This window comes from Rhinolophus ferrumequinum, chromosome 17, assembly GCF_004115265.2.
Source record: "Rhinolophus ferrumequinum isolate MPI-CBG mRhiFer1 chromosome 17, mRhiFer1_v1.p, whole genome shotgun sequence".
Lineage (NCBI taxonomy): Eukaryota > Metazoa > Chordata > Mammalia > Chiroptera > Rhinolophidae > Rhinolophus > Rhinolophus ferrumequinum.
In genome coordinates, this window is record NC_046300.1 from 21,964,938 (window position 1) to 21,980,185 (window position 15,248).

Sequence of the window (15,248 nt, forward strand, 5' to 3'; positions counted from 1 at the left end):
AACCCACGACCCGAGTTGCTGGCTCCCGGGCAGACGCCTGGGATCCAGCTCCTGCCGGGTATTGGCAATTTTTGCTCAGGCCTCCCAACAGGTCGTGGGTGGGAACAATTATGCGTCATGATGGGGGCATTCGCCAGGCGCTGGGAGCCCTATAAACCTCACTAGAAGAGTCTTACTAGAAGACTCACTAGAAGAGGAATTATCTTCTCTGATGGCGAGAGCGTGGTCCCAAGGCTACGGGTTGTGGGGTTAGGGCGGCCGCAGGGGGCCGCACGCGTAGAAAGGAGAGATCCTAGGCACGTTCTGGCGTCCCCGCCCGTCCGCAATTCAAAGGCTTGCAGCACCTGCCAGAGAGTCGAAAAGAGCCCCTAGCGTCCCCCTAAACACGGCCCTGGAGCGCGTGGACAGGCCCGGAAGACAGGAAGAGAAAAGGAAAGTCGGCAGGCAGCGGGTGGCTATTGCTTCGCCTCTGCTCACCTCCCCTCCATAGAAGCTCGGAAGCCGGGAGACCCCAGTTTTCTATTAAAGGTTTCAAAGTTCCAGGGAGAGGGAGCCGCCTCCCCAGCTTCCAGGTCTGCTGGGACCTTCTACTTTCAAATTATATACCCTCAGGCAAGTTTACCTCTCCCAGACTCGGTTTCCTTATCTGTAAAATGGGGATGATAAAAGTACCTACCTCTGGGAGGTGGTGATGAGAGTTTAAATAGGATATTGTGTGCCTAAGGGCTTGGCCCAAGCCTACCCTGTGGAGAGAAGTCCCCCCCGCCCCCCCACACACACTGCTATGGTTATACCAAGCAAAAATGACCAACTTGAACGCAGACTTGAGATTTAGGGTGGATTTATGGAGCCCAGCAGCCTCCAGAGAGACTCATTCTAAAGTTGGAGCAGCTACAGACGGACACCGACACCGAACGCAGTCCACTCCCTCCTAAACCGTTTTAGAGGGCCCTTGTTCCAGTGCCAATCTGGGAGCCTTCCTCCTCAAGGAAAACCACAGTCTCCGCCCTATTCACACATACGTAACCCCATCACCCGGAGCCCCGCAGCTCAGACCGCCAGGATTCAAATTCCCGGGCTACCTACCATTTTAGCTTGTGCCCTTGGACCAGGGCCTTCACCTCTCCTACATCACTTTACTCTTCTGTAAAATGGGATGATAACATTTTAGGGCGCTGATTTGAAAAGGTTGTACACGTAAAGCAAAGCGTCTGGCCTATAATCTGTATCTTTTATTATTCCCCTTCTTTGGCTGTGGATTCCAGGATAAGCTCTATTCTTGAAAAATCAGCCCCAAATGGATGGAGCAATGATCCCAGCTGTTCTTTGCTCCCCATAGAGACCCTTTTCCTGTGGGCTTCTCATAATCTGGGGAAGATGGGCCCCTGCGGAGTGGTTAAGCAGCCCAGGGAGACCTGGGCTTGGGGGCCTCTTCCAGACTTTCCTGAACAGCATCCCTTTATGGCTGGTCTTGCTCTGCCCTAGTCCAGTCAATTTGCAGATGCCACCACTGAGGCGCGCAGAGGCGTCCTTTTCGGGACTCCCAGGTCAGGGTCCCTTCTCCCGGAGCGAGAGCCCTGCGGGAGCTTCCGACTATTCACTTAACTCCCTCGTCGTCTAGTGTTTAATCAAGAATAAAACCTGAGCTAAACACCCTATTTTCTTTCTTTGACAAGTAACCTGCCGGAACGGCAAAATCCCAGTGGGAGGCGGGAGGGCGGGGAGGTCTAGGAAAAACAGAATGCTAATGGCAGACTGGAGGGGGCGGAAGGCGCTCCCAGGTTGGGGCTCCTGGCCGCCTCCCTTTGAAATGCACCTTTCCAGCCGCGCACACGGGGAGAGTACAGGATTTCCTTCCTTTCTGGGGAAATAGAAAGAAGCTGATGGAACAACTGAGGACTACTCTCCTCTCAGGCTCTGACTGCTTCACGCCAGCTTTCTACCTCTGGTTCACGTTGCCTTTGACCTGTTTGCTTCTGGCCTCCCCCCCATCAGACTGGGAATCCCTGGAGGAGAAAAAGATGTAGGTTCACACATCCTCCTTCAGTACAGTATCTACGTAGGAAGATGGGCAAAAAGGGAGCTGCTTATAAGTGTGATAGGTAGAATAGGAAAGACTTTAGACTGTGCTCTCTGCCAGGTGCTGTTCTAATTGTTTTCTATTCTGTATGTTATGATTGCATTGGGCATTAGGGACAGAGAAGTTAAGGAGCTTACCCAGACTCACAAAGCTCTGAAGAGAGAACCACAGATACATACAGTTCTGCCTACAACGTTCTGCTTTTCTCCTAGGGGTCTAAAAAGGGAGAAGTTTAAGGAATGATCTCTTTGGTCTCTCTATCCTGTTGACTTTCCTTCCTTCCTCTTTCCCTCTCATTCTCTCTCTTTCTGGGGTATCTTATGGACTTAATTCTTTATGCTGAGTAAACTCCCCAACCCAGACTTCCCTTCTCATTTCTCACATAGGGCCTGGATCTGAGATTCTAACTGCCCCTGTCATATCGAAGCCTTGGTCATCAGGATTGGATTCTGCCCACCTGTTGTGTAAACATCCGGCCACACCTGTATCATAAGGGGGGGGTCTTCTGCTGAAACATTAATTTCCAAAGCCTCTGCCAACTCGATTAGTGATATGTAAGTGATTTATGTTCCGGAGAATATTCCTCCTTGGCTGCCTGGTGATGAGTCCCATTAACAGCTGCACTGCAATTCCGGCACGGACTTTTCTATTTTCCTGTGGAAGAATGTCCACATTGGCATAGACACGAAAAGCCATGAAATAATGTGAGAACTTTGGGTTAGGAAAGGTCTAAAAAAGACTTTTAAAACCTTTAAAAGTCTAAACAAGATGAAAACGCTTGTTCTATTAATTAATCTAATCTGTTTTTCCATTTATTTTAATTTTTATTTTTTTCAGGGAGAACAAAAGCATTTTCACTTTAATCTCCATGTTTATGAAGCCTGAGACCTGACACCTTGGGCGACTTTAGGTATTCTAGCTTACAGATTCAGTAACCCTTTTCCTTCAATTAACAGATGAGCACCTACTAAGTGGCAGGCCTTTCAAGGTGCAAAGTAAGCAGGACAGGTGGAGACTGGTATAAGTCTTTCATATTTTAATGTAGCAACAATTAGCCAAACATGCCCATAATTTATTTTTGAAAGTAATTTACTTTATTTGCTTTGCTTCATGTGGCTTTTCTTGTTATTTATGTGAATCTATGTACTTCCATAAATATGTTGATGATGATAATGACAATAAAACAGTAGTTAACTCCAGGAATTAATCATTTGTAGATTAAAAACTACTCTCATAAAAAATTATTGATTCAGTGTTTAAGAAAAGATCATTTATTTTTTGTAATAAGCAACTTTTGGTATGTTCATTAACTTTTCATTCCAGGATTCCCCCAGCTCCTGGTATTTTAACAGTGAACAACCATTGCATTTAGGAATCTGAATATATGAATTGATAGCTAAAATAATAGGTTAAACTCGACATGTTTATTTGAAAAAAATACAGTAAGTTTTAACATAACCCTTTGCCGAACACATTTATGGACCTGGTGATTTTTTTAAAGCCACTGATCAGTCTATTTTAGTATCTCGGTGAAATATAAATTGTTATAAAAGTGAAACTATGTTGGTGGGAATATCTCAACTGTTGTCAACAGAATCAACACTACTTGCCTTTGCCAAAATGTTTTATCTTATGGGACATTTTCTTTTTTTAAAAGAAAAAAGTGGAACACGAACAACCTTACGGTGATGAAAGCTCCCTCCCCCTTCAGAAAATCGAGGTGGCAGATCTGGCCATCAGAGAACAAAGGGCCAAACAGTGAACCCGAGATGGTGAAATAAAATGTAACGTCAACAAAGAAAAGGCCATAGATAAATAGTAAAAGGACCAACTCACCACAAAAAACCCATTGACGTTTTCCCAGAGTCCAGGCGAAGCGCTGGTGACCGGTTAATGTTGGAATGTTTTCCTAGGGTTAAAAGGAGAACCGGCAGCAAGTCTGCTCAGAATTTACAAAGTGTTTGAATAACACGGACAGTGTTTTGATAACACATTTTTAGTGGGGGTGAAAATAATAGAATTTATTGGGACGTTTATATAGGCCCCCTTGGTTGTGTGTGGGGGATGGGGAGAGGTAAACCGTATATCACTGCGCTCGTCTATAACTGACCGCTGTAATTTATTCACACATGTAGATATGTATTTGATGTGTAATAGTCGTGTAACAGCCAAATGCTTCTCAGTTTTGCTTTTAAAAGGTGAGTGTCCTGATAGTGGTTTCATTTAAGGGAGAGAAAGGGGTAAAGAGGTCCCCTAGCCAGGATAGCAATCACTTTGTGTTATCAGAGTGAGATAGTGGCATGAAGTTAGTAGTCTTTGAGACAACAGTATGAGATCTTTAATAAACTCACACAGGCTTGGCCTTGGCTTCATTGTAACCTTCAAAGGCGCCTGCTTGCTCCATCTCAGGCTGAAAGGTGCAAGATTTGAGTTAATCCAGCCGGCATTTGGGTCTGGAGTTCCAAGGGGTCTCCATGTTTCCTCCACAGTGTTGATGTTTTTGTTCAGTGTATTCCAATACACTGTCAGTTGAGCCACATAAAACCAGGCACCTTTCAATAAATGTCTCATTTGGATTTCATGAAGCTTGGGGTGTAATTGAAATCAAACAGCAAACGGGCTGGAAGGCTCTGTTATTTGCCCACCCAATCTAAGGAGGGTGCTGCCTGATGTGTTCACAGAAGCCACTGCCTTAGGTTTCTTTTCTGTTTCTATTTCTGGAAAAGAGCATTTGGATTTTAAAGGGCGGCTGAGACATGTGAAAATAATGTCCATGTCTCTTTCCCTAGTTATAAGTAAAATTGAGTCAGCAAAAGGAAAGCCCATTCTAAGTAGAAAAATCACAGATTTCCTCATCCATAATTCTCCAGGCATTGAGACTAGTATATTCCATATGTAATAATGAAAATGTAGTTAGTTAATTAATACAGAAGAACCATTAAATGTGATTTCCTTATCTCTATGAAGTAAGAAAAAAACATCTTTAATTGAGACAGTCCCTTTAATTATGTTAAAAAGATATTTGTAATATATATTCATAAAATATAATATAAATTATATTTATATATATATATTTTTCATGTTCCAAAACTCCTGAGTCCCAGAATAGATCTTTTTTTTTTTTTGAAAGCTTTAATTAATCTTTATTTTTGGCAAGGGAGTAGGGAGCATAAAACAAAATGTCAAAAATGGGATTAATGGAATGAGAATGCCCTATTTCCATTTTTTAAAACATTTTTTATTAGTTTCAGGTGCACAAAACAATGTAATAGTTAGACATTTATCATTTATATCCCTCACACTGTGTGAACCCCCCTCCCCCATCTATTACCCTCTGACATCGCATACAGCCATTACATTTCCACTGTCTCTATTCCTAATGCTGTACTCTGCTCCAGAACAGATATTTAGAGCCTGAATTTTTATTCTCTTTCTCTTTGTTTCTGTGTCTGTAAAATGGGTTAAAGTTTGGGTAAAATAATAGATATGTTGAGGAGGTGGAGAGAGATAAACTGCTGTTTCTTGCCCCCAAAATCAACACTATACTGATTACACATACTGTGTACGTGTATATTTAATAATTAGGTAGCACTCAGAATGAGCCACGCACTTTCAGGAGCTTGCTCAAGGGCTAGAATAAAATCAGCTCTTTCTGATGTGGCGCGAGGGACAGCTGGCTCGCGTTATTTGCGCCAGAGTGGGTCGGAACGATGCCTGTTGCCTGCGATGGCACTTTGCCACGCGCAGCGCTTCCCTGGCCACCTCGAAAGCAATTTGAAGGGATACCGAGGCTCGCTTTCTCGCTGTGATAAAGCGCAAAACGGCTATCTACCCCCGGCTACCCTATCTTCAAATAATGTGAGATTCGAGCTCATCCCTATGTTTTCCTTAAGCATCCCGAAGCTCAGGTCAAGGGTTATGTGGAGGAGCCAACGAGTCTTGACCTGGATAGTTCTCCAAGCCCGCCAATCCGCGCGCCCCCTTCCTTTCCTTGCTCTCTCACTTCTCTCAGGGAATCTCTACTTTGAAAATCATAAAGTCTACAAAAGCAGAAAGGACTGGCAAAATTCAATTATTCAAGCCTTCCCTGGGTCAAAATAAAACAAAACGCCGGGGAGGTAAGAGTGGACGGTGGGTGATCAGAGCAGAGAGCGAAGCCAAACCGGAACTAAACTAATCGGTGGGACGAGTGCAAAGAGCGCAGGGCTCAGCGCGCTCTGGGCCAGCTTTCCAGCGACCTGCCATCAGGCCGCTCTGCGCCGGACCTACAAGGCCCCCGCCCTGGCCCACGCGCATAACTTGCTCCCTCCCCCTAGCTGTGCCTTGACGCTGAACCTTCGCGCGCTCTCGGCTTGCACTACAGCGAAACACTGGTAAATGGCCAGGAGCGTCCGAGTTGCGCTAAGGACCGCCTCGGTCTCTAACCCAGAGGTGCCGTTGTTGGTGTTGCTGTGGGTTGAACCTAGCTGGGAAAGCTTCGAGCCGTTCTGCACCGGTGTGAGCTCTCGACAAATCCTGTGGCTGCCTCATCTGTTGTGGGCGAAGAGTTTCCCGTGTGATCGTGTTGGATTGGGGAAGGAGAGTCCTGATATCTCAGCCGGAAAATGCGCTCCCGGAGCGATTACAAGCCGCGTCTGTAATTGCTTATTAACAGCGAATATTCAGGCTTGTCCTTATCAGCAACAAAATATGCCCCTTCTCTTGTAATAATAAAACAATAAAATATGATGGCATCACTCTTAACTCTACCTCTGCGGAAACGCACGGGAGAAACAGGCAGCTGGGGCAGAAGGACTTCATTCAATATCAAACTGATTATTTCACTAATTATTCTACCTTCTGTGTTGTGAGGCAGAGGAGAGGCGCAGGGAATCTTAACCGCGAGGCTGCTGGGGGACCTTTGTTTCTCGGTGTCAAGCCCAGCTGAAGATGGGTGGGGGGAGATCCGAGATTTGGGGAAACTGGGTGGCTTGGATTTTAAAGTGTGGGGAGTAAACGTAATTGCCTCCTGAAAGCAGGCATGTTGGCGTGAGGATGAGGGTGTTCCAGTATCTTACCACCCCCCCAGACTTTTGATTCATAAACTGAGGGCTTCTGCCCTCAAGAACAGCAGTCCCCGAATCCCAAAATCCCAGCACGAGGTTCCTCTCCACAAATCCTCCTCATTGAGTAAAAGGATGGAACCCCAAAAAAGTGGTTCTTGTGTGTTGAAGGACAGGGAGCCCTCCCCTATCCGGAGGAAAGTGTGCCTTGAAGTTACAGCCCCTGACGAGGAAATAGACTTGCTTGGGCCTCTCTCCAGCAAGCCTCAGATCCCCACCCTCAGGGACTGGAGCCTCCCAGCAAGTCAGCTTGCTGAGCTTTCTCCCTCCGGGCCTCTAAAACCTGCTTCCGTCCCCGCATCCCCCACTCAGAACGTAGAGATGACTTCTATGCCGAGAGTGGATGGACCCTGCTACGGAGACCCCAAACCCTGTTCCCCTAAACTCCAGCAAAATACTGACATCAGAATTGATTCTCACAGCAGTAGAGTCTCAAAAAGAAAAGAAAAAGAAAAAGAAAAAGAAAAAGAAAAAGAAAAAGAAAAAGAAAAAGAAATCAGACTGAAGGAAAAGAAAGTCGAAGGCGACTTGATCCAATTAGTATATGCCTAATTGAATTACTGTCACCCCCATCAGCCAATAGGAGGGTCCCGAGGCTGTGGGGCCGCGAAGCCCCTCCCTTGCAGCACATATATAAAGCAGCCAATGACAGCCTGCGAGTTTCCAAGTGGTCAACTTGACCGACAGTTTGGCAGTTGAGAAGGGCAGAAAGGCTAGCTCTAGCAGACATCTAAGTCCTCGTTTACCAGGGCGTGAGTGTGGGAGGAGAGTGCGGGTCCAGAGAGGCTAGAAGCACCGGGAAGGAAAAGGAGAGCGTTTCCACTCCTGCCTTTCAAACTCAGTGCACTTTCCTTGCGGAAAGGACACTGGGTTCAGAGCGCGCGAGTGCGCCCTATCTGCCCGCGCCTCGCCAGGTGGGTAGCCCCGGCACTGGAGGAAGGGGAAGTTACCTTCCCCTCGGAAGAGGGCGCTGGCTCACGCATCCTGCCTTTATAATAAGGCCTCGGGAGGAGAGGAAGCACTGCCGTCTGCTCTTTGCAAAGCATGCAGTTAGGGGAGCAGCTCTTGGTGAGCTCGGTAAACCTGCCTGGCGCGCACTTCTACCCGCTGGAGAGTGCGCGAGGAGGCGGCAGCGGGACCTCCGGCCACCTCCCTGGCGCGACACCCTCGCCTCAGAGGCTGGACTTAGACAAGGCGCCCAAGAAGTTCTCGGGCAGCCTCTCGTGTGAGGCAGGGAGCGGGGAACCCGCAGCTGCCAGCGCGGGAACCCCCGCGGTCATGCTCAGTGACGCCGACACCGGGGACGCTTTTGCCAGCAGAGAGGCAGTGGCCAAGCCAAGGCCCCCGGACGGCCGCAAGGGCTCTCCCTGCGGGGAAGAGGAGCTGCCCTCAGCCGCGACTGCCGCTGCTACTGCGGCGGCCGCCGCCACCGCGCGCTACTCCATGGACAGCCTGAGCTCGGAGCGCTACTACCTCCAGTCCCCCGGGCCTCAGGGCTCCGAGCTGGCCGCGCCCTGCTCGCTCTTCCCGTACCAGTCAGCAGCCGGGGCGCCCCATGGATCTGTGTACTCGGCTCCCAACGGGGCGCGCTACCCCTATGGCTCCATGCTGCCCTCCGGCGGCTTCCCCGCGGCTGTGTGCCCACCCGGGAGGGCGCAGTTCGGTCCCGGAACCGGCGCTAGCAGTGGCTCGGGCGCAAGCAGCGGCGGGGCAGGTGGCCCTGGAGCCTATCAGTACAGCCAGGGAGCTCCGCTGTATGGGCCCTACCCTGGGACGGCAGCCGCGGGTTCTTGCGGAGGATGGGGGAGCTTGGAGGTTTCTGCTTCCAATTTACGCGCCCACGTCTACCTGTGCAACCGGCCTCTGTGGCTCAAATTCCACCGCCACCAAACCGAGATGATCATTACGAAACAGGGCAGGTGAGCGCAGCGCCGAGGGGCCCCGGGGCTCGGGGATGAAGAGTGAATGTGTGGTCCTGGGGAAGGCTGGGTTTGCACTTTGCTAGGAGAGTGTTTTGCCTGGCGCAGTAAGGGGAGACTCCGCATCTTCCAATTCGTTGTCCCTCCCGGCCTGCTCACCCGCGCGGTTTGTGCAGGGTGTTAATGTTACGGCAGCTTCTTCCCTCCGGTTACCCTCACCTGGACTGACAAGGCGGAGGCGAAAATGGAAACTGAGGCTGTTCACACAGCTGGATTTACTAGATCCGCCCGCTCGGCGGTACGCTGCTCCCTTCTGGCCTGAAAGGAACCGCTGCTGGGGGGAGGTGCAAGGGTTGGCCCGGTGAGCGCAGTAGCTGGGCTCCTGCAGTTTTAGGCGCCTGGGTCTCCCTGGGACGCCTTTGGAGGATGGGCGTGAGGAGCAGAGCCCCGGCTTCCGAGGGTTGGTCCGAGTAGCAGGCCTTAGAGCCAGACCTGGCTGGGTTGCGCGGGTGAGAAAGTTCTAATACACATCCAACTGCTAACAGTGGTTAGTTATATCTGCGGAAAGGGAGGAGTGAGAGCTGGGAGAGGGGCTCTCGAAGGGGACTTTTAATTTTATGAGTAGAATTTTAAAAAACACATTTTTTTTTGACAGGAACAACTTAATGTTGTTCTTTGGCACTTGTACGTATAAAAATGAATGGTTTTTAACATCAAGGAAGAAAAATGAATGACCATCTAAAAGGCTCGAGAACTTGATGGGGAGGGCGCAAAAACACGTAATTAGCTTTGGGGCAAGTTATATAGAAACAGGGATGTTCAAAGAGTTGTCAACGCACAAATATTTTACACAGTAAGGGTCACTTTATCTACCGGTATTTTCATTCTGTAGACTTCTAAATGTCGTACTCTGACCCTACCCCAGGTGTCCGCAAACCTGGCCGAGTATGGGCCTGCTTTTGGGCATCGGGATTAAATCGCTTATCCTGGTTCTATTCCCTTGCACAGGCGCATGTTTCCTTTCTTGAGCTTCAACATAAACGGACTCAATCCCGCCGCTCACTACAATGTGTTCGTAGAGGTGGTGCTGGCGGACCCGAACCACTGGCGTTTCCAGGGGGGAAAGTGGGTGACCTGCGGCAAAGCTGACAATAACACGCAGGGTGAGGAGAGAGAAGGCCCGGGGGGGGGGGGGGGGACCCTCGGCTCTGGCAATTCACATTTAAATGTAGGACCCCCCCCTTAAACTGGGGCCTAAAGATGTTAACAGGAGTTTCTTTGTGTTTGTTTGACTGAGGGAGAGAATTGTTAAATCAGACTTCCTGCCTACCAACATACAAAACTTAACCCTACTCCACAACCCCCACCCCTGCGTTTGGGCAATACATTGTCACAAACTCTCCCGGTGGCAAAAACTCCTGGCATTCCCATCTTCACTTGAGAAAGTCCTCCCCAAGACGGAATCCCACCTGTAAAAATCCCACTATTTCCATCAGATGTTGCCCCTTCCGCTTTATTTGAACTTCCTGAGGCATTTTCTGTTTGCTCCGTTTGAATATTTTGAGATAGTGTTAAGATGAGTGGGGAAGGCTGGAAGCACAGGGGCCTTGGGGTTGGGGGGAGGATATTAGGGGAGTCTGGTTGGTCTCCACTGGCCTTCTTAAGCAGCTAGTGCTGGGGAGATTTGTGCTGTAAGTCTTGCTCTTAAACCTTGCCCGTAGGTAGCAGACATCCCTCCCACTTACTCTCCATTTGTAAACAGCCCTATCTGCTTGGGTTTTGTGTTTTGTTTCATTTTCTCTTAGGCAACAAAATGTATGTCCACCCAGAGTCTCCTAATACTGGTTCCCACTGGATGAGACAGGAGATTTCCTTTGGGAAATTAAAACTCACCAATAACAAAGGCGCAAATAACAACAACACTCAGGTAGAGTGACAGGAGCGGGTATCTTCTGGCTCTAGATCTCTTTTCTAACAAGTTTCCATACTCTTCACTGTATTTATATTTACAGTGTCATCTGTTTGCCTATTTCTAAGCGGTTTTTATTTTTTATTTTTTATTATTATTATATTTTTGACTTTTCTCATTTTCGCTTTCTTACTAGATTTCAGTAACAGTGAGTTGACTATTAGGAACAGAAATACTGAAATCTTTGAAGGAATTAGGAAACCAATAGGGAAGAATGTTTCTCAAACATTCCTACCCAACCGTGTTTTAAAAATGGCCGTGTCAAGAGCTTGAAAATGGCAGTAGTAAAAAGGTAGCTGTTGATGGGGAGCAGGCAGAAGTCCCATTCCAAATATGTAGTTTGTCAAAATCTACTCTTGTTGAGCCTCTAAGAGACTTTTTGGATTTGACCGCTCTTTTCCTGTACCATTTCCAGATGATAGTCCTACAGTCTTTACACAAGTACCAACCACGACTGCACATTGTAGAAGTTACAGAGGATGGCGTGGAGGACTTAAATGAGCCCTCGAAGACTCAGACCTTTACCTTCTCAGAAACACAGTTCATCGCCGTCACTGCCTACCAAAACACCGACGTGAGTATCCCAAACATCCCAAAACTCTCAAAGCGAGGTCCAGGGTTATAAAGCACTCAATGACTATTTTCCTCCCCTATCTAGATAACTCAACTAAAGATTGACCATAACCCCTTTGCAAAAGGCTTCAGGGACAACTATGATTCGTAAGTACAGCTTTTATTCATACTTGCATGTCATTTTGAACAGGGCATACATAATCAAACACTTTCCTGAGGACATATTCCAGGAAGAGCTTTCATATTTGGGATCTTTACATATATATCTTGGCTAATCTGGCTTTAGAATTTTTGCAGAAGTGTTTCTTTAATTTCTAAAGAAATGTTGAGGGCTTAAAAATCAGGAGCCTTTTTTTTCTTTAACATTTAAGTGGAGATTTGAAATTTTCATAATGTGCATTTACATACCTTCCTTTCCACTTAATCCAACTTTTTTATCCTCCCAGGAGCAAGTATTATTACTCTCCCACCTTTTTTTTTTTTTTTTTTTTTTTTTTATTAACATAAGAAAAACCTGAAACTAAGAGGATGTAATTTTCACAACATCAGCAACAATGCCCTGCAAATGCCTTTTAAATTTGGGATTTCTCACAGCACATCAAGCATTCCTTCCATCCCACTGACAAGGGAGACTTGCTCTAAGTTCTTCAAATCCTAGGACTAGCCAAGGTGGATTGTCTATGGTTTAAATGCTTAGTGCCTGAGAGGGAACTTTTGCTTAGGTGGTGGGAAACTTTTCTCGATGAACCAAGAGTTCAGCTCAAATGGCCCACTGCATCTCCTACCTCTCCATTCCAACAGACCAGCGCTCCCAGTACCGCGCCCCATACACCAGCCTTTTTTATTTCTGGGAATTTCGTTTGTTTGGGGACATTAGGTTTTTTTTTTTTTTTTTTTTAAGTGTTTCTCTTTATATTGTAGCATGTACACCGCTTCAGAAAATGACAGGTTAACTCCATCTCCCACGGATTCTCCTAGATCCCATCAGATTGTCCCTGGAGGTCGGTATGGCGTTCAGTCCTTCTTCCCGGAGCCCTTTGTCAACACTTTACCTCAAGCCCGATATTATAATGGCGAAAGAACCGTGCCGCAGACCAACGGCCTCCTTTCACCCCAACCGAACGAAGAGGTGGCCAACCCTCCCCAGCGGTGGCTCGTCACACCTGTCCAGCAACCTGGGACCAACAAACTAGACATCAGTTCCTATGAGTCTGAATATACTTCCAGCACCTTGCTCCCATATGGTATTAAATCCTTGCCCCTCCAGACATCCCATGCCCTGGGGTATTACCCAGACCCAGCTTTCCCTGCAATGGCAGGATGGGGAGGTCGAGGTTCTTATCAGAGGAAGATGGCGGCTGGACTGCCATGGACCTCCAGAACAAGCCCCCCTGTGTTCTCTGAAGATCAACTCTCCAAGGAGAAAGTCAAAGAAGAAATTAGCTCTTCTTGGATAGAGACACCCCCTTCCATCAAGTCTCTTGATTCCAACGATTCTGGGGTGTACACCAGTGCTTGTAAGCGAAGGCGGCTGTCTCCCAGCACCTCTAGCAATGAAAATTCTCCCTCTATAAAGTGTGAGGACATTAACGCTGAAGAGTACAGTAAAGACACCTCAAAAGGAATGGGGGGGTATTATGCTTTTTACACAACTCCCTAAAGAGTTATTTTAACCTCATAAAAATGAGCTAACTTTTTGCAGATGGACTTGGTGTGTTTTGCTGTCTTCTTTGCTTAGGTTGCCAAAAAGATGTTTGCCTCCCACCTTGATGCATCCTGTTTTGTGCAATTCTCTAAAAGAAGGTGCCAAAGCTTTTTGATTGCTGCAGGTAACTGAAACAAGCCTAGTATTTTATGTTTCTTTTCAAAGTAAAGTTAATGGAGGAACTTTAAAGGGTTTTAAAATTTGAAGGTTATGCAAGGTTGTGGATTTATTTATTGGAGACACTAAATATTCAGAGAAACAGGCTGTTGAAGATTGAGTGCTGAGCACTATGAAATGAGTTGAAAGCTTTGGTTCTTATTTCTATTTTTTAAATCTGTAAGCAAACAGAAGCCTGTCGTGGTTAAAGTATTTTGCTTCTGGAAGAGAAGGGCTGGGCCTTGAGCTCGAACAGTGGACTTTTTTGCTGTTACCTTCTGTTAGGGACAAAAGAGGTTAGGCCTGGGAGGCAAGAAAAATAATGTGAAGGTGCTGGTTTTACCTGACTTTGATTTCTCCCAGGCTTTCAAAACAAGCCATGTTTGCCCTAGTTCAGGATTGCCTGACTTGCTAGGCCTCTTTGTTCCCCCCCCCACCCCCCCTGGCTTGTAGGACTCAGGAGAAGGCAAGGGAGGGAGTAAAAAAAAAGAAGAAGGAAAGAAAAAGAAAAATGTTAAAGTGTACAGTTGTGTGTGCTTAGATACACTGTAGAATAACGTGGAATATATTGTACAAATAGTCTATATAGGTGTCTGAGAGTATGTAAAATTGGTGCTTTGGCTTTGTAAAAAAATTGCAAATCACCTGACAACAGCTGCAGGGGCAGGGGGATAGTTTTTCTCCTCATCCCCACCATATTTTGGAATATTCTGTTTACTTCTTAGAGAGTTAAGAACATATTCAGCTACTCTGTACTAACTTGAACCGTGTCTAAGGAAAAACTCCTATTTCATCCTCTTCCTTTGCCAACCCCACTACCCAACTTGGTAATGTGAAGAAAACCTGATGCCACAGCTCCTATAGGCTTTTTAGAAATCTTGGATTTTTATGTACAGTTTTAGTCATTTTTAATAAATGTGGTTCATTAAGGGAACGGATACAGCTTTGTCTTCTGTACTGTGGGTTTTAATCTTTGCTTTAATCTTATTTTGCTTCCTCCTCCAGCTTTCTCCAGCATGAACTAGTTTCCCACTAACCAGTTTCCCACTAACCTCTTTCCCCCATGGAAGTCTCTCTAGAATCTCTAAGTGGACACTGTAGTCACCAGGGGGCTGAGGATGCTTTTGTTTATCTTCTTTTTTCCTGGAAGATGAATGGGGTTATTTCCTCACCCCACTGGGAAGTCTGGACAATGGGTGTTGGGACTAAGGGGTGGGGGTTGCCAGGATTCAAGATTACCCACACCAGGCTAATCCAAGCCTGGAAAAACTCCGCCCCCAGCCCTTGATGTCCAGGCCACGGGGCCCTAACCACTTAGTTCTGTGGGCTTCTTCCTAGGCTTGCTTGGGCCACCATCCCCGGAGCTATGTGGGCTCCCTGGGAACCCCCGAGGCCCTCTGAGCGCCCACGAGTTCCGGGTACAGGAGGAGCCGCGGGGATCTAGCCGCCCACAATTTAGCTCCTGCCTCCGCCTGCGGCTTTCTTCTTCGTGGAGCCCTGGGGCTCACCCACCCGCCGCGGGCCGCGTGCCTCGGTAGCTGCTGGCCGGAGGGCGCTTTGCGGTCAGTCAAACTAGCCGGGGTACACTGGGGCTGCGGCGCGGTCGCGACACCTACAAATGAAGATTCCAGTCCCGCGCACCGCCCCACTGCAAACAGCGGCCTGGCAGCAGTTCGCATCGCGTTTAGCTCCGTTTATTTGGCTCTCATTCCCCAGGAGGGCGCAGTCCATCCCATCCCCTGGC

The 15,248-nt window shown here is 47.5% G+C and overlaps 1 protein-coding gene across 2 annotated transcripts; it reads left to right on the top strand.

Annotated features, from left to right (window-relative positions):
* Nucleotides 1-7,869: 7,869 nt before the first annotated feature.
* On the top strand, nt 7,870-14,442 carry EOMES (eomesodermin). 2 transcript variants are annotated; one of them, XM_033131581.1, is made up of 6 exons: nt 7,870-9,101; nt 10,110-10,264; nt 10,907-11,028; nt 11,486-11,644; nt 11,729-11,790; nt 12,565-14,442. In XM_033131581.1, the coding sequence occupies exons 1-6, from the start codon at nt 8,227-8,229 to the stop codon at nt 13,301-13,303; spliced, it is 2,112 nt and encodes a 703-aa protein (XP_032987472.1). In that variant the 5' UTR covers nt 7,870-8,226; the 3' UTR covers nt 13,304-14,442. The 2 variants fall into 2 exon arrangements, with proteins under 2 accessions (XP_032987472.1, XP_032987473.1); XM_033131582.1 differs by having other exon boundaries at nt 12,622-14,438.
* The last annotated feature ends 806 nt before the right edge of the window (nt 14,443-15,248 follow it).